General features: G+C 43.5%; 1 protein-coding gene across 1 annotated transcript in view; it reads left to right on the plus strand.

The window, feature by feature from the left end:
* The window catches only part of LOC126278091 (protein numb), a 213,394-nt gene that overhangs the window by 62,473 nt on the left and 125,180 nt on the right, over positions 1–25,741 (plus strand). The window contains 1 exon segment of the mRNA XM_049977934.1: positions 18,280–18,441. Coding sequence (XP_049833891.1) covers positions 18,280–18,441 — 162 coding nt within the window.

Consider the following 25,741-nt stretch of genomic DNA (forward strand, 5'->3'; position numbering starts at 1 on the left):
TAGTGCAATCTTGGATGTGTTTTTATTTCAATAGTCCTCTTCCAAGTTATTTTCCAGAACGATGTTCTACCTCAAAAATCGCGTCCTTTGCAAGGTGTTAAATTCTTCGTCTCTTTCATTACGAGTATGAGGGCTGGAACTTTAATGGTACCAACTATTTATTTATAGCTCGTACAAAATAGATAAGTGTTTCAAAGTTTTACTGACCTTCAAAGTAGTCAGCAGCATTGTGTATAACCCCAACGACCTATATAAACAACACAGACTGGCTAAGGCAGCGCCATTTTTGAAGCAACTTCAAAACTGAGCCGCCATGTCTTGCAACGTTAAGGTGCAACCTACACGTCGTCTGCTAATACTGAATGTTATTGTTTACTACGCATGGCGTAAAAAAAAGCCAATCTGCACTGACATCTGATTTTTCTACTGTAAAACATATAGATAGTGATGAAGGCTAAAAGAAATGAAACACACTTCTGTCATCGATTAATTGAAAAGTTTATTACGAAATCTTGCAGTTCATTTCGCTGCAATGCCATATAGATTAGGTCAAAAACAATTTTAAATAGTTCAGTAGGTCCAAAAACGATCAATTGACAGCGCAGGACTTTTCATTGTCCCTTGAACAATTTAAGTTTGTATATATTTGCCGAATATGTTTCCCTCTTTCTTCCATTGGCCTAGTTTTTGCACAAATGGTGTAACCTACAAATAAAATAGTATTTTAACAGCATCCTGACTAGAAAACAGTAATGTGACTCTTCTCCAAATTCAGCTGGCACCATTAGATGGTCAAAATCGAGTAAATAAATTCGGCCTGTCACCCAACATTCTGAACAATTCCACACACAACTACAGAAGGAAGTTCTTCCATATTAAAGTTTGACATTCCCTGAAAACCCTTTCTGCCACTGTTAACAATTTGAATACACCCTTTAAAGTAGTATAAAAACTATTTCTGATAAATTTTATTGCAATGAAACCTGTTTTCCATCAGTTTCCTCCGATTTACGGAGGTACTGCTGCGGTAAATTAAGTTTCACACTTGCTGTTAAACCATTAAGAAAACAATAGCCAACAGGAATTTGCCAACTCTTATTAATCCCAGTGGCCATAAACACTAGTGCCTCTTTTCTATTTGGCTATCATCACTTTCCTCACATCCTTGCCCTAAGTCAACATAACCACAGACCTTATTACCATCCCATATTAAGTCTTTTTTTAAGAGCCACTTCATCGAACATACGTGCAGCAAAAATAGGTCCTGAACTACGTTGAACCTCATCTGCTAATTTTTTAAAGCTTTTCTTTCTGTAAATGTAGGACTGATATTTACTCTAGTTGCCCACCTGCGGAGTAATTTAACAAACTTCCTCAAATAATTATAAGCTTTGGAGGAGCAAAAATGGAGTGTAAGGGCAAACTGTCTTATTTCTTTAGGATATTCAGGAACTGAACATTTGTTTTACATTGCAAAACGTTGCTTCAGAACATCACTATTTTTGTCACATCCTATCACTTCAGAAGCACAGTCTTGAAGTCTTTTATTTAGGCCTACAACCACTGTTTTCTATGTCACAATTTGTTTCTTGAAACACTTTGCCTTGCATATTTCGCTTGCTTCCTCAGCATCTCGGTCATTTTCTGTAGTGCCTCATAATTCTGTTTCAATTCTTTGGGGCTAGGCAAACAATAAGAATGATCTGTATGATCATACTGATTCACTCTTTCACCTACAAAAACGAAGTATTATCATTAAGCTTTAGTTTTCTTTAAACATACATTGATTAATAGTAAAATTCATACACAACCCATAAAGCAAATAAATAACAGCAAACTATTTTACCTGGTTCATTTGATGAGGAAGCTGATTCTTCACTGACAGGCCGTTTCCTTGGTCGTCTCTATACTTCAGTTGTTTTCTGCCGATGGTCAGGAAACGTAAATATCGGTACTGCGTTTTCCAGAAGTCCCCTTTTCTCGTTTGTACTATACATGTATCTATCTTCAAAGTAAAACGAGCATATGCAGCTATATTGAGTTGGCTGCCACTTATCTCGCCTCATATTGGCTACCTATCGACTTAACAGCTCTTTCTTTTTCAGGGGAAATCTAAAAATAAAGAGATGTGTATACAGTAGCTTATTTACATTTTGTATAGAGCTTAAACACGAAAATGATGCACAAGACGCTAAGTACAACACTCATTTAGATACTCACCTGAAATATGATATTCCAGTTGTTTTATCACTTCTATTAGCGCAATTGTACACTGCACATACACTGGGCATGATTCGCGATCCGTCAATAAGGCTTTTAAAACAAATTACAACCGGAAAACAGTGACTTTCTAACGCCAATACTATACACCACATGTAAATATACTGACATGTAGACGTTCAAAAAATGGCGCCCGGTGTTGCTTTTTGCTGCCGCTGGGAGCGCTGTTGCCTCACAGAGAGCCACTCTATGTAGTTTATATACCTCCTTGTATAACCCGTTGCCAGCGATATGGTAGTCGTACGATACTCTTAGCAGTGCCAGTTGTGTTGACAATTCGAGCAGCGCAGTCTGTTGCCCTACGAATTTGTAGCAGTTCTGAAGCGAATGCCGTGAAGTGTTTCCTTCAGTTTTTGAACTTACGAGGGCTTAAGTAAGGGGAGTACAGTAGGTGGTATAGCACTTAGCAGCCCCATCAGTCAAACAAATCAGTAACAGCTTGCACTGTACGTGCTTGAACATTGTCCTGCAAAATGATGCTCAGGTACTGCAGAAAGTTATCACTTATGTCTCTATGCTGTTCATTTTTGGAACACATCCTACGACCAGCTTAGAGACAGAAGTGATGACACTTTCTGTAGGACCTGACCATCATTTTGCAGGACAATGCTCAAGCACGCACAGTGCAAGCTGTTACTGATTTGTTTGACTGATGGGGTTGCTAAGTGCTATACCACCTACTACACTCCCCTTAATTAAGCCCTCGTGAGTTCAACTCGAATTCTAAACTGAAATGAAACACTTCACGGCATTAGCTTCAGAACTGCTACAAATTCGTCGGGCAATAGACCGTGCCGCTCGAACTGTCAACACAACTGGCACTGCTAAGAGCATCCTACGACTTCCACATCGCTGGCAACGGGTTATACACAATGCTGGTGACTATTTTGAAAGTCAGTAAAACTTTGAAACATGTATCTATTTTGTACGAGCTGTAAATCAATAGTTGCCACTATTAAATTTCCAACCCTCGCATTACCGTTCTGCGATCTACGAGGGTTGGAACGTAAGTAGTTGCAACTATTTATTCACAGCCAATACAAAAAAGTTTGCACCTGTTACTGTCCTGCAAAGTAGTCACCAGCGTTGTGTAGAACCAGTTGTCAGCGATGTCGAAGGCGTAGTCTACCGTTAGCAGAGCCTGTAGATTGTGCGAATGGAGCGGTCTACTGCCTGTCGAATCTCAGGAACAGTTCTGAAGCGAATGTCACGAAGTGGTTCCTTCACCTTCGGAATCAAATCAGCTACAAGGGCTTGAGTCCGGGGAGTACGGTGGGTTGTACAGTACTTCCCAGTCCCATCGACCGAACAGGGCAGCCACAGCTTGCGCTGTATGCGCCCGCTCATTGTCCTGCAAACTGCTCTGTACCGCAATGCCGATTCCTCGCACGTCTGTTGAAGACCTTGGTGACACTGTCGTGCTATACGATCTCGCCATTCAATCTTAATCTAACTCTGCTGTTTCTGTTTCGAAAACATTGTGACACAGTTACGTTAGACCGCTCGCTCACAAGTGACTTTTTCCCTAGATTGTGCGCAAACTGGTGACGTGGGACGGGCGTGTCCATTTGCTCGGAGGTAAGGTAGGTATGTAAACAACGTGTGCTATCAGCGACAATAGTAGATTCCATTGCATAGCGTTTCCACAGCAGCGTTGCTACTATTTAAGTTCCAACCTGCGTATTTACCCTAGATAACACTGTATACGGTTAATATATAGCGATTCTCACCCACTCCGACTGTGAAGTAATGTGGCTGAAGTAAAGGTGGGTCAAACATGGTAATGAGGTGCTTTCATACATCACCTTCGTTAGGATCTGTAATGGCCGAGTGCTTCAGAGCGAACTCGCAAAATATCATGCTACTGTGTAGGTGGAGACTTCAACTGCCAGCTGTAGAATAGGAGTGTCAAGACAACAAAGTGGTGCCAACGACAGGGATTGTTGTGACATTGTTCTGAATGTCTTGTCTGAAAATTACGTCGAGTAAGCGGAGAACCAACATATGGAGGCAATTTCTTAGACCGTTTGATAACTAACAAATAACTAACGCAGAGGACTGCACCTGTTCCCATTTGACTGGGATAGTATCAGCAACCCCTCCCCCCATGAACCATGGACCTTGCCGTTGGTGGGGAGGCTTGCGTGCCTTAGCGATACAGATGGCCGTACCGTAGGTGCAACCACAACGGAGGGGTATCTGTTGAGAGGCCAGACAAACATGTGGTTCCTGAAGAGGGGCAGCAGCCTTTTCAGTAGTTGCAGGGGCAACAGTCTGGATGATTGACTGATCTGGCCTTGTAACACTAACCAAAACGGCCTTGCTGTGCTGGTACTGCGAACGGCTGAAAGCAAGGGGAAACTACGGCCGTAATTTTTCCCGAGGGCATGCAGCTTTACTGTATGATTAAATGATGGCAACCTCTTGGACAAAATATTCCGGAGGTAAAATAGTCCCCCATTCGGATCTCCGGGCGGGGACTACTCAGGAGGACGTTGTTATTAGGAGAAAGAAAACTGGCGTTCTGCGGATCGGAGCGTGGAATGTCAGATCCCTTAATCGGGCAGGTAGGTTAGAAAATGTAAAAAGGGAAATGGATAGGTTAATGTTAGATATAGTGGGAATTAGTGAAGTTCGGTGGCAGGAGGAACAAGACTTCCGGTCAGGTGACTACAGGGTTATAAACACAAAATCAAATAGGGGTAAAGCAGGAGTAGGTTTAATAATGAATAGGAAAATAGGAATGCGGGTAAGCTACTACAAACAGCATAGTGAACGCATTATTGTGGCCAAGATAGATATGAAGCCCACACCTACTACAGTAGTACAAGTTTATATGCCAACTAGCTCTGCACATGACGAAGAAATTGATGAAATGTATGATTAAATCAAAGAAATTATTCAGATAGTGAAGGGAAACGAAAATTTAATAGTCATGGGTGACTGGAATTCGGTAGTAGGAAAAGGGAGAGAAGGAAACGTAGTAGGTGAATATGGACTGAGGCAAAGAAATGAAAGAGGAAGCCGCCTGGTAGAATTTTGCACAGAGCACAACTTAATCATAGGTAACACTTGGTTCAAGAATCATAAAAGAAGGCTGTATACATGGAAGAAGCCTGGAGATACTGACAGGTTTCATATAGATTATATAATGGTAAGACAGATTTAGGAACCAGGTTTTAAATTGTAAGACATTTCCAGGGGCAGATATGGACTCTGACCACAATCTATTGGTTATGAACTGTAGGTTAAAACTGAAGAAACTGCAAAAAGGTGGGAATTTAAGGAGATGGGACCTGGATAAACAGAAAGAACCAGAGGTTGTACAAAGTTTCAGGGAGAGCATAAGGGAGCAATTGACACGAATGGGGGAAAGAAACACAGTAGAAGAAGAATGGGTAGCTTTGAGGGATGAAGCAGTGAAGGCAGCAGAGGATCAAGTAGGTAAAAAGATGAGGGCTAGTAGAAATCCTTGGGTAGCAGAAGAAATATTGAATTTAATTGATGAAAGGGGACAATATTATGGAAATGGAAGAGGATGTAGATGAAGATGAAATGGGAGATACGATACTGTGTGAAGAGTTTGACAGAGCACTGAAAGACCTGAGTCGAAACAAGGCCCCCGGAGTAGACAACATTCCATTGGAACTACTGACGGCCTTGGGAGAGCCAGTCCTGACAAAACTTTACCATCTGGTGAGCAAGATGTATGAGACAGGTGAAATACCCTAGACTTCAAGAAGAATATAATAATTCCAATCCCAAAGAAAGCAGGTGTTGACAGATGTGAAAATTACCGAACTATCAGTTTAAGAAGTCACAGCAGCAAAATACTAACGCAAATTCTTTACAGACGAATGGAAAAACTAGTAGAATCCGACCTCGGGGAAGATCAGTTTGGATTCCGTAGAAATGTTGGAACACGTGAGGCAATACTGACCCTACGACTTATCTTAGAAGCTAGATTAAGGAAGGGCAAACCTACGTTTCTAGGATTTGTGGACTTAGAGAAAGCTTTTGACAATGTAGATTGGAATACTCTCTTTCAAATTCTAAAGGTGGCAGGGGTAAAATACAGGGAGCGAAAGGCTATTTACAATTTGTACAGAAACCAGATGGCAGTTATAAGAGTCGAGGGACATGAAAGTGAAGCAGTGATTGGGAAGGGAGTGAGACAGGGTTGTAGCCTCTCCCCGATGTTATTCAATCTGTATCCTGAGCAAGCAGTGAAGGAAACAAAATAAAAATTCGGAGTAGGAATTAAAATCCATGGAGAAGAAATAAAAACTTTTGAGGTTCGCCGATGACATTGTAATTCTGTCAGAGACAGCAAAGGACTTGGAAGAGCAGTGGAACGGAATGGATAGTGTCTTGAAAGGAGGATATAAGATGAACATCAACAAAAGCAAAACGAGGATAATGGAATGTAGTCGAATTAAGTCGGGTGATGCTGAGGGAATTAGATTAGGAAATGAGACACTTAAAGTAGTAGTAAAGGAGTTTTGCTATTTGGGGAGCAAAATAACTGATGATGGTCGAAGTAGAGAGGATATAAAATGTAAAATGGCAATGGCAAGGAAAGTGTTTCGGAAGAAGAGAAATTTGTTAACATCGAGTATAGATTTAAGTGTCAGGAAAACATTTCTGAAAGTATTTGTATGGAGTGTAGCCATGTATGGAAGTGAAACATGGACGATTACTAGTTTGGACAAGAAGAGAATAGAAGCTTTCGAAATGTGGTGCTACAGAAGAATGCTGAAGATTAGATGGGTAGATCACATAACTAATGAGGAAGTATTGAATAGGATTGGGGAGAAGATAAGTTTGTGGCACAACTTGACCAGAAGAAGGGATCGGTTGGTAGGACATGTTCTGAGGCATTAAGGGATCACCAATTTAGTATTGGAGGGCAGCGTGGAGGGTAAAAATCGTAGAGGGAGACCAAGAGATGACTACACTACGCAGCTTCAGAAGGATGTAGGTTGCAGTGGGTACTGGGAGATGAAGAGGCTTGCACAGGATAGAGTAGCATGGAGAGCTGCATCAAACCAGTCTCAGGACTGAAGACCACCACAACAACAACAACAACAACAGTATCAGCAACCACTAGTCTCAGAATGATTATTACGAAAGATAGGAAAATATTTTTGCGAACAAGTTGAAAATTTGCAGAGTTCCTGAATAGTCAACACCAAATATTCAGTTCTGACGACGATCATGTCGCGCACAAAACGGATATGCGTGACACAAATATGTGGCGAAAGGACTCATCGTGATTAGAGTCGTTTGTAGTTGCTACGAAAGCACAGAATTTCATCGCAGATTTAAGTGAAATCAATCTAATTGACAAGTAGAAGCTGAACGAAGCTGAAATGAGCGTAAGGAGAACAATGGTAGAAGCGTGCAATGAATTCGAAAGTAAGATTTTGCCAACCGATCTAACTAAAAATAGTCACAGACTAGATCAACATAATATATTACTTGCACATTATGTTAGAATGCATTTTCCACACCTCTCCGTAGTACTTTAATGGTGGAAAGCAGAAGTTACCAGCTTATAGCGTGAAACTAGATGTGTTCAAAATGCCCTCCGTTAGCACCGATACACTCGTCAATCCACCATCGCACTGAATCTCGCATGCGCTGACGCATCCCTGTAGTATTGCATCCTTCCACAATACAGGCATCTTGTACCGGGTGTTCATACGTAACAGTTTTTAAGCTACCGCCAAGTAAATGTGTGGTGAATTTAAATCAGGAGAAAGTCGAGGCCAGAAAATCATTCCACCTCTTCGGTATCCCTCTGATATTTAGACAGTTGATGTTACGTGTAAGCCTATGAAGTGAGGCGTGTGCCAGTATAACTTTGCTTAACCACACGTAACCCCAGAGGGCTCTTTGAACATTTGATGTAAGAATGAGTTTCATTTGTAGTGACGGCACTTCTGGTTTCTGTGAGATTCCCATTATCAGTGAACTATGAAAAGCAGTAAAAAACAACCTCTAGCACTAAAACACAGCGTTTGCAAACTCATGTCCATATGACTTATTTTCTTCTTCTACGTGTGAGAAACGTGTTCAGGAAAATTGGACTTGTGTGTACAGAAAGGGCGATTCATAAAGTACCTCTGGAATTACAGAGGAGGACAGCGCGAAAACTACCATACATACAGGAAATAGACACGTGTAAGTATCCATATTTTTAACACGCATTACGGATGCTCAATACGGTAGTCAAACTTTCGCCATACACGACCCAAAGCGTCATGGTCGGTATCAGAAGCTGCACAGATTAGGTCCTAAGCCTAACTACACACATCGAAGCCGGATTTCAGAAAAAAAACTCGGCATCTTTAGTCGTCGTCGACTTGACTGTCGCTTACGATGTCGCGTGGAAAAAGAGAGCTCTTATACCCTAAGCTGGTCAGTCATCCACGCCAAACCACATTGAGACTAGTCGATAACTTGCTCTCAGACAGGCTCTTAAGAGTAGTGCAGAGTAATCTCATAAGCAAAGGAAACAAAATAATGGACTACACAGTGGGTCAGTATTATCCACTACACTTCTAAATTTTTATATGTCTGACATACCTGAAACCACGTTTGCACTTTGGATATGCAGTCTAACACTTGCGGGTCACCACAAAGAGTTCAGAAGTACTTTTATCACTCTCATGATCAGCAAAATACATAAATATGTCATCGTTTTGAGACTCCTATCCAATTTTTCTACAACCGAAGTCAACAGTTTCCAACAAAGCGTCGTATTGTAAACTGGAGATCTGTAACAACGACAAAATGCTTCTCTTCCAAATTCACCCAAATTATCTTGGAATGACTCTTGATAGGACGCTATCTTTCAGGAAGCGTCTAGCAAAACTTCTTGGAAATTAATCACCGTAAACAACCTTACTATAAACTTCAGTGTTACCTAGAGAGCGTACCTGGGAGACCCAAACCACTTTTTCTTGTCCACAGGATCAAACTGTGACCGACTAAGGATACTGGACCAGTTTTTAATGTGTTGTCTGTATCTATGTCTGTTTATGTATCTTTTATGTCTTCTTGGCTGTATAGTATGTTATGCGCAGTGCTATACGGTAAATAAATAAATAAATAGTGACCCCAGTCCTTGCAACTCTTACAAATTGTCAGTGGAGGTAGGATCACGCGACTTTTAACTTAAGCCATAAGAAGAATCACATGGAGTTAAAATGTATAACTGTTTGAGTCACAGATGAAGAAAATCCAATCCAATGATAAAGCATTTTGACATTGATGTAATAAAGAACGTTTGAAAGAAAATGTGATGAAGCACCGTCGTATTGCAAAATGAAGTCTACACAGTGTTGCTGGTATTATGGCATCAAAATATATACACTGGGTGGTTATAATTAAATTTTGAACTGACGGTGTTTCGAATGTTGCAGTGCGGGCTGCATTCATAGCAGGACGCTGTCACTAGACATGTTCATTAATAGATGCGCTCGCGGAACATGCCACCAGATGAAAATATGGCGCCGTAAGCAGTCAGAATGTTTCCTGTTTTGACGTCAGTATGTTATCTGTATTTGGCCTTTTGTGAAGTGACTTGTTGTAAACGGTTAAGAGGGTTGAAGTTTTCCATACAAAACGCAATGGGAGAAGAAAGACCGTGCACTGCTGGTTACGTTGTTTATATCAAAATAGCAGCGCTGCATTGCGTGAATGTCGGCGACAGAAACATGTGCGAAGAGGCTCCATGTCAATGAATTGGCTAAAGAATATGATCAAGAACTTTGAAGAAACATGTGAATGTAGGCTGTGAATCATGGTGAGGGAGGCGGCTCCATTCCCGCGGCAGTTGTTGAAGTAGCTGCATCTATACCCAACCATGCAGCAATTGCCTCAAATTCTGCTGCTGGTACTCGACCTGCGTCACAGGAATTCTCTCACCAGTAGTTAACAGTTCAAAAGATTTTGCGGCACATGTTACACTGGTGTCCTACAAGAGTCAGAATGTGCAACAAATGGACCCCAAAGGTTTTTTGGCACAAATGGAAATGGATGACATGGCGCCGGTAAATATTATTTCGATGGATCAGGCACATTTTACTCTACGGTGATGTCAATGCACAGAACTGTCGCATAAGAGGTTCTACTCAGCCATATGTTGTGCAGGAACTTCCACTGGATGTGATTGTGTGATGTGATTTCACAAGCTCCTTCGTTCTCGGTCCATTTTTCTTCGATGAGATGACACGCTGCAAGCCAATAGTTAGAATCTCCTTTCTCATCCCGCATCACATGATTCCAGCTTAACAAGAATGCAGCTGTGTCTACACCGCCATTTTCATGCAAAATGCAGCAGCACATGTCGCTTGCCGGATGAAAGCTTTGAGCGTCACGTCACGTCACGTCACGTCACGTCACGTCACGGCCGAACCGTTCGCCGTTGCCAAACTCACTCCCACTTCCTTGTGCAGATTTCTTCTTGGTGTGTATAAATCCCGAATCCTCGGTCTGACTCCCTTATTTCGTATTTTATGACATATGATTCCCCCCCCCCCCCCCCTACACACACAAGCTAAATTCAGACGTTTCATAAAAGCACTAATCAATACTGAATCCTTCCGCACAAGACGTGACCCAGCATCATTTATATCAGGGCTTCCCGACCTTTTCAGCTGCCGGACCCTTCTTCAGTCGAAAATCCATGACGGACCCCTAGTCAGTCAAGAGCACAGTAACTTCAAATTTTACAGCGAAACCCATCGGAACTGAAAGCTTCTTAATGTAAGTGCCATGTTCCCAATGACCCCCCCCCCCCCCTCCCCTCTCCGCTCCCCTGAAGTATCAATAGTCTTTGTTAGTTTAGAGATGAATGAAAAAAACTTGAAATTAACGATCCAATTTGAATTCTTAATGTATCCTGACACTTACTAGTGGATTTACTCCCTTTGTTCAACACACTATAGCCTGATTAAAATTAGTTGGTAAATGACATTTCACACGTTGGAGCTGCCTTCCCCCAAGAGCAATCAACGCACGTCCAAACTGTCAGCTGTTGACAAGCTGCCGCTTGTGGCCTGTTCACTTTCACTGTTTGGCTGCTGTTACGTAAGGTGTGTGTGTGTGTGTGTGTGTGTGTGTGTGTGTGTGTGTGTAGTTTCTCGTGAACTCCGAAGAAAAATGTTCAAATGTATGTAAAGTCTATGGGACTTAACTGCTGAGGTCATCGGTCCCTAGTCTTACACACTATTAACCTAAGTTTAACTTCCGCTAAGGACAAAACACACACACACACACACACACACACACACACACACACACACGCGCGCGCGCGCGAGGGAGGACTCGAACCTCTGCCGGGAGCGGCCGCGCAATCCACGACATGGCGCCTTAGACTGCGCGGCCATTTCGCGCGGCTGTGAAGAAAAGAGGCAGACCCATGATTCGGGATACAAACACATCAAGAAAGAAAAGAGGCCAAGGAATTCCCTTTAAAGGACTATTGTTACATCTGTTGTGCAATGTGTGGGAACACATTCACTCAGTTTACATGCGTTTCCAAAACCGAATTTCGTAAGCCGATGTCCCAGTTCCACTTTTGGTTGGTCAGGTAAACACTTCAAAATCGATTCTGGAAATCTGCTGTTATAAAGCCGTTTTCCAGTTCCGTATTGTTGCGGAACAGTCGATCAGAGAAGCCACATTCTCCGTCACTGAACTGTGTATGCGTTCTCACTTAGTGCTTGGGAATACGACCTGAAGTAATAGTACACACGTTTTTCACAAGAAAAAGAAATAGTTCTGAATTTGATTTTCACATTTTTATTCAAAAAATTTACTCTTTATTTTACACTATTTCGTGAAAGGTAGCATCGGTCGCCCTAGAAAGAGCCGGCGATCCCCTTAGGGGTCCGCGGAACACCCGCTGGGAAGCCCTGATTTATACAGTTATTATAATCACAGAGAGAGTCTTACTTTCGATAAGCTTCGCACGACGTTGCGTGAAGCCATATTTGGGAATTTTAATTCATTCAATTAGTTTAAATGTGATTTTTTTATTTCTAATACTTCGCCGCACCACTTCACCATCGTATTGACTTTTTTTATTTGCCCTTTTTTCCCTAACATTCGTTCATTTGCAGTCAGCTTGTGTCGTGTATAATCTGCAACCAAGTGCCAACCAGGGCTGATCAACTCTTGGTGACCCGGCATCCTATGAAGCCAGTGTGATGACTGTTTTACGTAACAGTGACAGCTAGTTTGTTTTACCGCTAAAACTGAAATTCTGCTGCGGAAGACGGCTATGCAAACAAACATATTATGAAACATTTCTGTCGTGAATTTTCTCGTAGAAGTGAGCCTTAAGTGCCGTGAACGAAGCTATCGTGATTGTAGTTCACAAGAGAGGATTGTTGATCGTCGTTTTCTCGGGTATACTGCCCATGACAAGTTAATGATGTCACATTAGGACACGAATTTAAATTCAGGGCTACAAAACGAGTCGTCTGTTACAGTTGAGTCATTCATCAGTTGAAATCAGCTGTCGACCGTGCATCTCATTTCCGTGATGGCTCGCGGCGGCCGCTTCCAACAGTGCCCCGCGAAACACGGTTTGCTTTGGGGGAGGGGTGGGGGGAGATATGGGGTAGAAGTTTAAGTTCATTTTGCAAACAGGAAAAATAATAACTTAGACATAGACGGGAGAAATGTTTTTGCTGCACTAGTAACGTTGTAATAAAATACCCTGTACAACACATTTCGAAATCTATCAGAAAATTCAATTTTTTAAAATTGAATACAGAGCTACAAGGTTGTGCACAGAAAACTCTCTCTCTCTCTCTCTCTCTCTCTGTGTGTGTGTGTGTGTGTGTGTGTGTGTGTGTGTGTGTGTGTGTGTGAGAGAGAGAGAGAGAGAGAGAGAGAGAGAGAGAGAGAGAGAGGAAATCCTCTGAGACTCGTTCCTCCACCATATTACAGTGCTGCAAAACAGTCAATAATATTTTCTTTACTCGATTTACTTTTGTTATTTTTATTAAACATATTTATTTTAATTACGCTTTAAATGTGTGAAAAGTTTTCACACTTCACTATGAACTGGATTTAAACTATAAGATTAAAGAGCTTCGTTACGTGTTCGTAACGGAGCCTTTTGGCGTCGTGTGCTACCTGTTTTAGTCCCTCTATATACTACTCACTAGAGTATGTGCTCTTATGCCTTCGTAATCCTTGTTTATCTTCTGCCTTGTTTTCTGGTTGTATTTCGAAGGTCGGATGAGCGCTTGACGCTTTTCTTACGCATTTTCTCCACCTGAAGACGCCTAGTATCTGAAAGTGGAGAACATTGACAATGCCTGCATAAAGAAAAAACCTGCACTGTTCAGAAGTACGAACATACGCAGATACAAAAAGGCTTTTGCAAATCAGAACGAAAGCATGGCGCATAGGATAAGGGAAAAGCAGTTATGCACCGCTTTTGGTTGAATTTCCAGATACAGGTGGTCCATTGATCGTGACCGGGCCAAATATCTCACGAAAAAATTACAAATAACGAAACTTGTCTAGGTTGACGGGGGAAACCAGATAGCGCTATGGTTGGCCCGCTAGGTGGCGGTGCTATGGGTCATACGGATATCAGCTGCGTTGTTTTAAATAGGAACCCCCATTTTTTATTACATATTCTTGTAGTATGTAAAGAAATATGAATGTATTAGTTGGGCCACTTTTTTCGCTTTATGATAGATGGCACTGTAATAGTCACAAACGTATGGCTCACAATTTTAGACGAACAGCTGGTAACGGGTAGGTTTTTTTAAATTAAGATACAGAACGTAGGTACGTTTGAACATTTTATTTCGGTTGTTCCAATGTGACACATGTACCTTTGTGAACTTGTCATTTTGAGAACGCATGCTGTTACAGCGTGATTACCTGTAAATACCACATTGATGCAATAAATGCTCAAAACGATGTCCGTCAACCGCAATGCATTTGACAATACGTGTAACGGCATTCCTCTCAACAGCGAGTAGTTCACCTTCCGTAGTGCTCGCAAATGCATTGACAATGCGCTGACGCTTGTTGTCAGGAGTTGTCAGTGGATCACGATATCAAATATCCTACAATATTCCCCACATAAAGAAATCCTGGGACGTCAGATCTGGTGAACATGCGGGTGCTTCGACGACCAATCCACCTGTCACGAAATATGCTATTCAATACCGCTTCAACCGCACGCAAGCCATGTGCCGGACATCCATCATGTTCGAAGTACATCGCCATTCTGTCACGTAGTGAAACATCTTGTAGTAACATCGGTAGAACATTACATAGGAAATCAGCATACATGGCACCATTTAGATTGCCATCGATAAAATGGGGGCCAATTATCCTTCCTCCTATAATGCCGCACCATACATTAACCCGCCAAGGTCGCTGATGTTCCACTTGTCGCAGCCATCGTGGATTTTCCGTTGCCCTGTAGTGCATATTATGCTGGCTACGTTACCGCTGTTGATGAATGACGCTTCGTCGCTAAATAGAACGCGTGCAAAAAAAAAATCTTTCATCGTCCCGTAGTTTCTCTTGTGCCCAGTGGCAGAACTTTACACGACGTTCAAAGTCGTCACCATGCAATTCCTGGCGCATAGAAATATGGTACGGGTGCAATCGATGTTGATGCAGCGTTCTCAACACCGACGTTTTTGATATTTCAGATTCTCACGCAATTTGCTACTGAAGTGCGGATTAGCCGCGACAGCAGCTAAAACATTTACTTGGGCATCATCATTTGTTGCAGGTCGTGGCTGACGTTTCACATGTGGCTGAACACTTCCTGTTTCCTTAAATAACGTAACTATCCGGCGAACGGTCTGGACACTTGGACGATGTCGTCCAGGATATCGAGCAGCATACATAGCACACGCCCGTTGGGCATTTTGATCACAATAGCCATACATCAACACGATATCGACCTTTTCCGCAATTGGTAAACGGTCCTCTTTAACACGGGTAATGTATCACGAAGCAAATACCGTCCGCACTGTTGGAATGTTACGTGATACCACGTACTTATACGTTTGTGATTATTACAGCGCCATCTATCACAAAACGAAAAAAGTTGTCCAAGAAAAACATTCATATTTCTTTACGTACTACACGAATATGTAACAAAAGTGTGGGTTCCTGTTTTAAAAAACGCAGTTGATATCCGTTTGACCTATGGCAGCGCCATCTAGCGGGCCAACCATAGAGCCATGTGGTTTCCCCCTTCAAGCTGGACGAGTTGCGTTCTTTGTAATTTTTTCGTTTGATGCTTATTTCGTGAGATATTTGGCCCGGTCACTATCAATAGACTACTTTGTATACTGTACATATTGCGAGTAAGTACTGGATGTTTCAAAATGTTTGCACAATACTTCCGCTTTTCTTTCAGCTCCCAGAAGTGTGCACAATTTCCCATGCAAGTACATGAATTGTAAATTATGCTTCTCCATTAACAGACTCTGCTACTGTTGCCAATTTGTTAATGTTGTTGGTATACTGCAATTGTTTCGGAAGACTGGCGTTCCCTTATAACCACAGTCATTCCGTTGAGCGTAGGGTTGAGCTACACGATGTTTTGCTATATCCCACGTGGCTTGAACAGCAGCCAACCAGGGAATGCAGCTGGGTCGCAGATTGTTTTAAGAGCCAGGGGACAAGTATTTTCGATGAGTGGAAAGAAAGTTACGCTTAATAGGAAAGACGATGTTTGAGCTATTTTGTGCAGCTGAGCATCTAAATGTTATTAAGCCGGTCTTGGGTCTCTCAATATGAACCAGGTATGTAACAGAGACGGCCTTGCCGAAGTCGGAGTCTGTGCAGTTATTATGTTGGAGTAGCAGGCATGTTGATTCCCATGTGATTATCACCCTCTGGAGTAGACGATGTTCCCACTGCCTCACTGAGATGTTGCCAACATGACAGAGGGTGGAGGTGGAACTGTTGTAGCTGGCTTTTGGTGCACAAGTTGTGAGACCTATCTTGGTGTCAATTCCCAGAATGCGTGAGAAATTAAGTACCGTTCCCCTTGAGAGTGGCACGAACTGAAATCTGAAACGCAACGGCCACAGATTTTTATCGTCTTTCATACTTTCTAGATTAAATTGTATGATGATGAAAATTACTCCTCCCCGAAAAGTCGATTGCCCTCCAAGCAGGCAAGTCGTCTGTGGTTTCTGTTACTCAGAGAAGAATAATCTTGATTGAGCAGTCCACAGGTGACCTGCCGGTTCAGTACCCAACAAGCACAATTAATCTTAGTACGTAAAGTGACTGCTTTAATTTGACGACTTAAGTATATGGCAGTCAGGTAATTTTTCAAGAAACTTAAATATGTGATTTAAAGTACGAAATTAATTTTCTTCGGCTCTTTCTTTGTAATAGGACTGGGCTGGACAGTCGTTGTAGCTTCGCCAGGTGTGTTGTATGCCTTTGGAAAGTCTCCACGTAACAGCCTATCGCTGATATTATTCAGTCTGTATATTGGCCAAGAAGTGAAGGAAACCGAGAAGTTCCGAAGGATTTTAAGTTCGGGGAGAAGAAATGAAAACTTTGTGATCTGGCGATGACATTGTTACTCTGTCAGAGACACCAAAGGACATGGAAGAGCAATTGAGCCGAATGGATAGTATCTTGGAAAGAAATTCGTTACACGTCAGTAGAACTAAAACAAGGATGTAGATATAGAACAATAGAATTTAAATGATTCAAACCAGTAGAAATACTGAGGGAAATGAAAAGTGACAATTTAGCGAATCAACAATATACATGTGGTGTCTGTTCTTTTGGACATGTCCGAAACAACACATACCATTTTGACCCTGCAGCCATTACGAATCAAGAGACAGAGTAATTAAAGATATTTGCTGCCAGTAGGAATTGATTTAAATCAATGGGGCTAGTTGAAAATTTGTGCCGGACGGATTCGAATCGGGGTCTCCAACTTACACTGACCACTATAAAGTTTTTTCCCGATTCGGAAATTCGAGCTTGGTGTGCATCTGCACGGAAGGGATCAAGGTAAGACTGCCAGTGATCACTTGAGTGTAGATGCACACCAAGCTCGAACTCTTACAGGAATCGGCGAAACGCCGCGAGTAATGAGGCATATGAGCAGGGGTACTACGTCAGTACAGTGCGGTGTAATTTGAGAATTTGGGCCTGGCAGGAAGCGTGCTAGGATCATCCGTGCCGTTGCAGTGACCACTGTGTCTTGGTGACGCAGCCTTCAGTGCATCTGCCTAGTAAGCAGGAGACGCAGGTTCAAACCCTGGTCAGGCACGAATTTTCAACTTCGTCTGTTGATTTAAATCAGTGCCAACTGGCAGCTAATGCCTTTGATTCCTTTGTGTTTTAAATCAACTTACCTATTTCTTTTGTGGGTTCAACGTGTTCTGTTTCTGATTTCTCATCCAAGATTCTTCCGAAGTAAACTATTTGCTAGTTTCATTTATTTTGAATGACGTGTAGGATGGCAACTTAAGTTATTTAATGTAGGTGTTTTCTGCAATCCTCGTATCCAGAAGTGTGTAAAGAATTTAGATTCCTCTTTAAAACTGTTGTATCTCCTTTTTTCCGCATATCTTTTCTCGCACATTATTCTGTTGTCGATATTGACTCGACTTGCCGGTTAGGCTTCAGGAGCGGCTGTACAGTGTGCTCGTCACGAAGTGCAGCCGAGCGGCAGCAGGTGCAGCGTGTAGGCTACACTTAAAGAGAGACTGGTACAGACTATCCTGACCCCTAACCGTCATGTGAAGAGAATTGTGATGCGTTTCCCGTCTGCACGTTCCGAGCACTCATCTCCGTTCCATGACAGTCCAACACGCGCTGGACACAGCTGAGGCGGCTGGCGCTCCGCTGTAGCAGTGCGTTTGGCAAGGCCGCAGTGGCTGTATGAACTAGAAACTGAAAAAAATGGGAACGTTATACTGTGAGCCTCGAACAGCGTTTCTGATCTTGTTGCAGCGGCAGGCGGGGTCGGCGCCGCGCGGCATGGACCGGCTGCGGAGGTCGCTACGGGACTCTCTGCGCCGGCGCAAGGAGCACGTGCCCGAGAGCTCCAAGCCGCACCAATGGCAGGCCGACGAGGCGGGCGTGCGCGCCGGCACCTGCAGCTTTCACGTCAAGGTAGGCACCAGGCCCTCCAGTCCCGCTTGCTAGCTGTATACACTAATAAGCTGTATGCCGACCGTTTACAATAGTGTAGCGCACCATGGCGCAACCCAATACCACTAAATTCTGCAAATTTCGTTGATGTCTTAGGACATCAAACGTTTGCTGTAGCCAAACTACTAGAGCAAAATCAGAGTTGCCATTGCTTTAACAATGACAAATGACAAATTTTATATTTTATGATTTGTTGTAGTCTTCACCTCTGCACACTACTCTACCCTGCATCTCCAAATAACTACTGCAACATCCATCCTCTTAAACATCATTACTGTATCAAGCATTAGTCTCCCCATACAGCTTTTACATCCCACACTTTTCTCCATTACCAAGTTGACGATTCCTTAATCTCTCAGGATATGTTCTATCAACCGATCCCTTATTTAATTAAGTCATGCCACAAATTTCTTCTATCCCCAATTCCATTTAGTACTTCCCATTAGTTACGCAATTTACCAATCCAGCCCTCAGTGTTCGTTTCGTAGAACCACATTCCAAAGCTTCTGTCTACTTTTAGTCGCCCTCAGGGGCTCGGGATTCATTTGCTCAGTATGGGCTCGGTAATCGCTGCCAGTCCCCCGTCACAGTAATCTCTGGGCGTGCTTCAGCGACAACTGTGTGGCGCGGTGGTGGAACGTTGTGTCTTGGGCGTGACCGCCCGGATCAGGAGGGTTGAATAAACATCTATAAACAAAAACCCTCAATCTCAAGGTGTGCTGTGCGCTGATGAGATGCGTGGCTGTTGAGGCGGATCAGTCGATAGCGGGCAACCTCTAGGGAACCTGCCGCATCTCAGTTGTATAAGGCTTACCTAGGCACGCAGGGCTCTGTCTAGGTGGACTTCTGGTTCCCTAGCTGCTCGTGGGACCGAGATGGATCCTTCGAAATCTTCTTTGCCTCCTCCCAGTGGAAAGGGTGGGCCGCTGGTAGGTACCGACACCGAATCTAACAAGAGGGCTAGTGTAGCCAGTCCTCCTGATTCAATCAGTACAAACAGAATGCATGCTGCTTCGCAGTGTGTGTTTCTTATAGTTAAAAGAAAAGAGGGGAGTTTTCACAAAGTTTTGCCATTATATATACAGAAAGGCTTAGAAGGCATTGCTGACATCTTGAAATTTGCTAAGCGCTTGCGAAATGGGAACTTGTTGGTTGAAACATATAGCTTCCAACAAGTTGAGAGCCTTCTGGAAGCACAATGCCTCGGGGAGTTTGCGATAGAAACTGAATTTCACAACACCGTGAACTACAGCAAAGGTGTTGTGGCTTGCAGGGATCTCGTTGACATTCCCCAAGAAGAACTGAAAGCTGAATGGTCCCGGGAAGGTATTGTTGATGTGCCACACATTACGAAACGGGTGGATGGCGCTCTCGTGAAGTCAGACTCGTTTATACTTACTTTTAACAGCACCAAACTACCGGAGCGTGTGAAGGCAGTTTTTCTATGTCTCAGTGTATGCCCTTATTACCCCAATCCAATGCAGTGTTTTAAATGCCAGCACTTTAAGCACACTACTCTCCACTGTCGAGAGGGAGCCACTTGCGAGAAATGCGGTAAAGCCGCCCATGAGGGAGTCAGTTGCTCCTCTCCTGCAAAGTGTGTCAACTGCTCCGGGGATCACCATCTTTGGAGCAGGGAGTGCAGAGGTTTCCTTGAGGAATGGAAGATCTGAGAGATTAAAATCATAAAGCGCATCCCCTATTGTGAAACGAAGAAGCTATACAAGTCCATGCAGCCACCCACATTCGCTGCCTCCTTTTCTTCGGTTCTGAAACAAACGGTCCTGAAAACTGATGCCGCTTCACAAACGGAGGTTGCTGCTGTCAGCATTAGCACCTGCGTGTGTCACCTGCACTTGTGCTGGTGCAGTTGTGTCTAAGTTTGTCCCTCCCCTGAGAACTTCAGAAAAAGCTATGGTTGCTGACATTGTGGATCTCTCTGCCTCTCCAAAGGTTCCATTTGGTACACTGTCAAATGCTGCCACACACTAAACCGCAGTTGTGGCTGCATAGTCTACCCAGGGAACAAAATCCAAGGCAAAACGTCCAACACCAGTGGAATTGGGCAGAAAACAGCCTGATGATGTAGACATCAACCTCTCTGAGATCTCAGTCGATTTTTCTTTAGAGGCTATGGAGCTTGATGCCGGATTGGGGAAACCATATCGCTCCAAACCTGAGCCTCCACCCATTGTGGGCTCACCTCCCCATCAGAAAGTCAGGATGAAAGTACTACCCCCTGATAGGTGGCCCCCATTGTACAGTGGAACATGCATGAATTCAGGAACTGAAACTGCTAGCGCAGAAATGCCCTCTGTGCTTGTGTTTGCAGGAAACACATTTCAAAGCATCTGATGCCACTGCATTATGGGGCTATACCCTATATCGCAAGGATTACCTGACTGGGGGAAGAGCGAAAGGAGGGGTTGCTGTGTTTGTCAATTATGTGCACCACTCCTCTGCTCTTCCCCTGGATACCGACCTGTAAGCAGTTGCAGTTGAAATTTCTGCACGTCAGCAGCTTACAGTTTGTTCTCATTATTTACCTCCACTGGATGCAGTAGAGTCTCAGGCTCTCACCGATCTTATCATGCAACTCCCCCAACCATTTCTCCTCCTGGGAGATTTCAATGCCCACCATGTCTTGTGGGGCTCAACGTCTACTTGCCATTAGGGTTGAGTTTTGGAGAGCCTCCTGACATCTTGAGAGCTGTGCCTCCTAAACACTGGTATTCTGGCTGATTTCTGTGGTGCTACTGGGTCATCGACCTCTCTCTCTGCTCTCCAGCCCTTGCCGACTCTGTTCACTGGGAGGTCACTGACGACCTTCATTCCAGTGTCCACTTTCCAATCCGCCTTCAACTACTTGGTGGTGCATTGCTGGAACAGAAGCCACCAACATGGATGATTGGCAGGGCTGACTGGATGCTGTTCGGCCAGTTGGCTGTGTTTGAACATCATGACAGCGTCCAGGAATGGGTGGATCACATCATGCATGTGATCCGTCATACTGATGATCTGTCCATACCAACATCATTTGGCCCTCTTCAGAGGTGACATGTCCCTTGGTGGACAGAAGAGTGCCATTTAGCCATCCAGGACAGGTGTGTGGCTCTTCGACTGTCTAAACACTGCCTGACAGCGGACAATTTCTTGACCTTTCGAATTGTGAGAGCCAAGGCTCGCCGTGTCATTAAAGACAGCAAAAAGTGATCATGGCATGAGTTCCTGAACTCTATCAATCGTTCCACTTGTTCCTCAAAAGTAAGGGAAGCCATCCAGAGGATTTCTGGTAAACACAGCCGTTTACCGATAGCTTCAGTGTTGAATCAGGGGTGCCACCAAACATCTAGAAACATTGCTCCAATGCTGGTCAAGCATTTTGCACAAACTACTGCCAATGTAAGCCACGATCCAGCATTTCGTCACTACTGTGCGACTCTTTAGAGGGAAAAGCTGGACTTTAGGTCGAACAGTTCTGGGGCCTACAACTCCCCTTTCTCCATGTGGGAGCTCGAATTGGTACTGACTAACTTCTGACACTGCACCCAGCCACGACCAAATCCGGTACTGCATGTTTTAGACACATCTGCCAGTGGCATCAAAGGAAATCCTCCTCGAATGTTTTAATCTAATATGGCAGACAGGTGTCTTCCCCAACTCGTGGAGGGAGGCAATTACTTGTGGAGGGAGGCAATTCTCTTCCTTCTCCTCAAATCAGGAAAAGGCCGCACATGTTCCAGTGGTTATCGGAGTATTGCCTTGACGAACAGTGTAGGAAAGACCCTGGAATGGATGGTTAACCATTGTTTTGGTCTGGCTTTTAGGGACCAGGCAACTCCTGAGCCACTGTCAGTGGGATCCCGAAAGTTTCGGTCCACTGTCGACAACCTGACACACCTAGAAGTGGCTATTCATCAGGCTTTCCTCCGTCAGCATCACTGTATCGGCATATTCTTTGTTATCAGTAAAGCATATGACACTACTTGGAGACACTTTATTCTTGCACAACTGCATCAGTGGGGCTTTTGTGCCCACCTCCACATTTTCATTCGGTCTTTTCTGTTTCAGTGGTTTTTCAGACCTGAGTTGGTCTCACACTGTCTGATCAATTTGAACAGGAGAGTGGTGTGCCCTAGGGCAGTGTTTTAAGTGTTACCCTCTTTGCCATAGCCATCAACAGTATAACCTCTACAGCAAGGAGTCCAGTACAGTGCTCCTTATTTGTGGATGACTTTGCTGTTTTCTGTTCCTCTTCCAGTGTTGCAACTGTGAGCTGTCAGCTGAACATCCTCAAGTACCTTAGCCACAAGTCTTGGGGAGTGGACAGGGCGCATCTTCTCCTGTTTTATCGGGCTTTTTTGTGTTCACGGCTGGACTTCAGGTGCACGTTGTATGGGTCAGCGAGGCCCTCTTACTTGCAGATCATTGATGCTGTCCACCATGCGGGGATTCGACTGGCCAAGGGTGCTTATCGGACTAATCCTATACCCAGCCTCTGTGCTGAGGCAGTTGAACTGCCACTTACCGTCCAGCGGCAGCTCCTGTTGGTGCACCAGGCTTGTAAGTTTCTTGCAGTTCCAACCTCACCCACTCACCATATTGTTGCTCGTCTGCCTCTGGCATGCCTTTCTTCCAACTGTCCATGAACCATGATGCCGTTAGGGATCCGTGTGCAACGTGTGCTGGATTCCCTTGGTGTGGAGCCCGTATAGCTACAAATCCAGGGTTTTAACTGCCTGCCACCCTGGTTACTAGAGAGGCCCAGAGTAATTTTAGATTTGGTGCGGTACAGGAGAGATTGCACTCCTGCCACCGTTTTCATGCAACATTTTCTGCCATTTTATCCAAGCACCAAGACTATGTAGCTGTTTTTACGGATGGTTCAAAACAGGTGGATTCTGCTGGTTGCTCCGTTGTTTTTCCAGATCATGTCCTCAAAGTCCAACTGCCTCAAGCATTTACTGTCTTTGATGCAGAGTTGTCTGCAATCTTGCGGGCACTGGAGCAGATGAGAGACTCTTCCCGTTCTAAATTTCTTGTCTATTCCGATTCACTAAGTGCCCTTCTCTCATTGCAGTGTTTGTATTCAGCAGATGAAATAGTCCAGAACGTCCAACGACGACGACTGGGGAAGGAGGTGGTTTTTTGCTGGGTTCCATGGCAGGTTGGCATTGCTGGGAATGAAAGGGCAGATCTCGGAGCCAAGGAGGCATGTCTCGATCCGCAAGTATTTCAGTGTGCCATCCCCCTCCACTCACCTCACTATTGAGCTGACGAGTCACACACCGATGGGAGGACGAGTGGCTGGAAATGACTGACAATAAGCTCCGTTTAGTCAAGCCCACAACACGAGTGTGATGTACTACTTTCCAGCCCTGTAGACGGGACGAGGTTCTCCTCGCTCGTTTTCGGATAAGCCACAGTCCTATAATGCATGGCTTCCTGCTCTGGCGAGAGGACCCTTCAACGTGTGGTACTTGTGGCGTCTATGTCACTGTGTGCCACGTTTTATTGGACTGCATTTTATTTTCTGACCAGTAGGCTGCGGCTGACTTGCCGGCAGATCTGCCATCTCTTTTAGGAAATATTCAAACAAATGCGGTTAAAGTTTTAAAGTTCTGTGACTTGTCCAATGTTTTTACCAAGATTTTAGGAAGAGATTATTACTTTGGGCACAAGATGACAAGAAGCTCTATTTTACGTAAGTGGCCAGCCAGTGATAATTTCCTGTGGCACCCTTGACGCTCCTTTCTCACTTTCCTTATACAGTATTTTTCATCTTTTCCAACTTTTGAGTTCCCTATCTTCCACATTTCACTTCAATACAAATACCTTCAGAAAAGACCCCCTAACACTTAAATTTGTGTTAGATTTTAACAGATCCCTCTTTTTCAGAAATGCTTTCCTCTCTGTAGCCTTTCTACTATTTTAATGCCCAAAAAGCTAAACTCATCTACTACTAGTGATTATAGTGATTAAAATTCTTCTGGGTGTTATGTCGCGTCATTGCTAAAAAATAACAGCAATAATAAACTAAATCCAACGTTTCGGCCGAATTGCAGTGGCCTTCGTCAGGGCAAATCTGGTTTTGCATGGGGATAGGTGCTTCTATTTGACAGACTGTCGATGTCTAACATCACTGTTGTAATACTTTTAATTGGCTCTCTAAAGTGATTGGCTAGTCATGACATAAGGGAAGATGGAAGTAAAGAGGCTATTCGTCGATGTCCATGTTGTCAACTTTTGTCTTGTTCTTCCAAATTCTTTGCTCTCTCTGACAGAGTGACAGTGTCATTGTCAAAAATGTTTTTATTTCTTCTCCCTGAATTTTAAATTCTCCTCGAAATTTTTCTTTGGTTTCCTTTATTGCCTGCTCTGTGCACAGTTTGAATAACATGTGATTTTTTTTTGGGGGGGGGGGGGTGAGATCGACTATTTACCCTGTCTCACTCCCTCCTCAGTTACTTCATCCCATTCAAGACCTTCCACTGTTACCGTTGCTGTCTGTCTTCTGTACAATTTGATGGAATTTCACTCTCCATATGTTACCTCTGCTACTTTCAGAAAATTGAAAAGTGTGTTCCAAGTTTCCCAAAAGCTTTTTCAAAACCTATACATGCTGTGAACATTGATATGCGTTTCCTTAACCTATCTTCTAGGAGAGGTAGTGGGGGCAAAATTCCCTCGGGTATTTTTACATTTTTCTAGAATACAAAGTAATCTTTCTTGTAGTCAGCTTCTACCAGTTTTTCCATCCTTTGCTCTCCCAAGGACATCTGATGGAATGTCGTCAATTCCAGGAGCCTTTTATTGACTTAGGTCTTTCACTGCTCTGTCAAATTTGTCTTGCCATATCTTATATTCCATTTCATCATCATCTATGTCTCTTCTCTTTCTATAATATTGCCTCAAAATTCTTTTCTCCTGTATAGCCCTCTGTATACTCCTTCACACTTTCAGCTTTTCCTTCATTCCCATACTGCTGGTTTCAGATACCCAGTTTAGATACTCATGCAGGAGCTTCTCTTGTCTCCAAAAGTCTCTCTAATTTTCCTAGAGGCAGCATCTGTATTTTCCCTGGTCATACATGTTTCTAGAGCCTTAAATTTGTCCTCTTTAGCCATTTTGAATATTCTTAATGTTCAATTTTTTATGTCTCTGTATCCCCACTAGCCTGCTTTATTAAAACTTGTATTTTTTCCTCTGTTAAATTCAATAGTTCTGTACTGTGCAAGAAATATAACTGAGTCTTGTCTTT

This window comes from Schistocerca gregaria, chromosome 6 (genome assembly GCF_023897955.1).
Source record: "Schistocerca gregaria isolate iqSchGreg1 chromosome 6, iqSchGreg1.2, whole genome shotgun sequence".
NCBI classification, from domain to species: domain Eukaryota; kingdom Metazoa; phylum Arthropoda; class Insecta; order Orthoptera; family Acrididae; genus Schistocerca; species Schistocerca gregaria.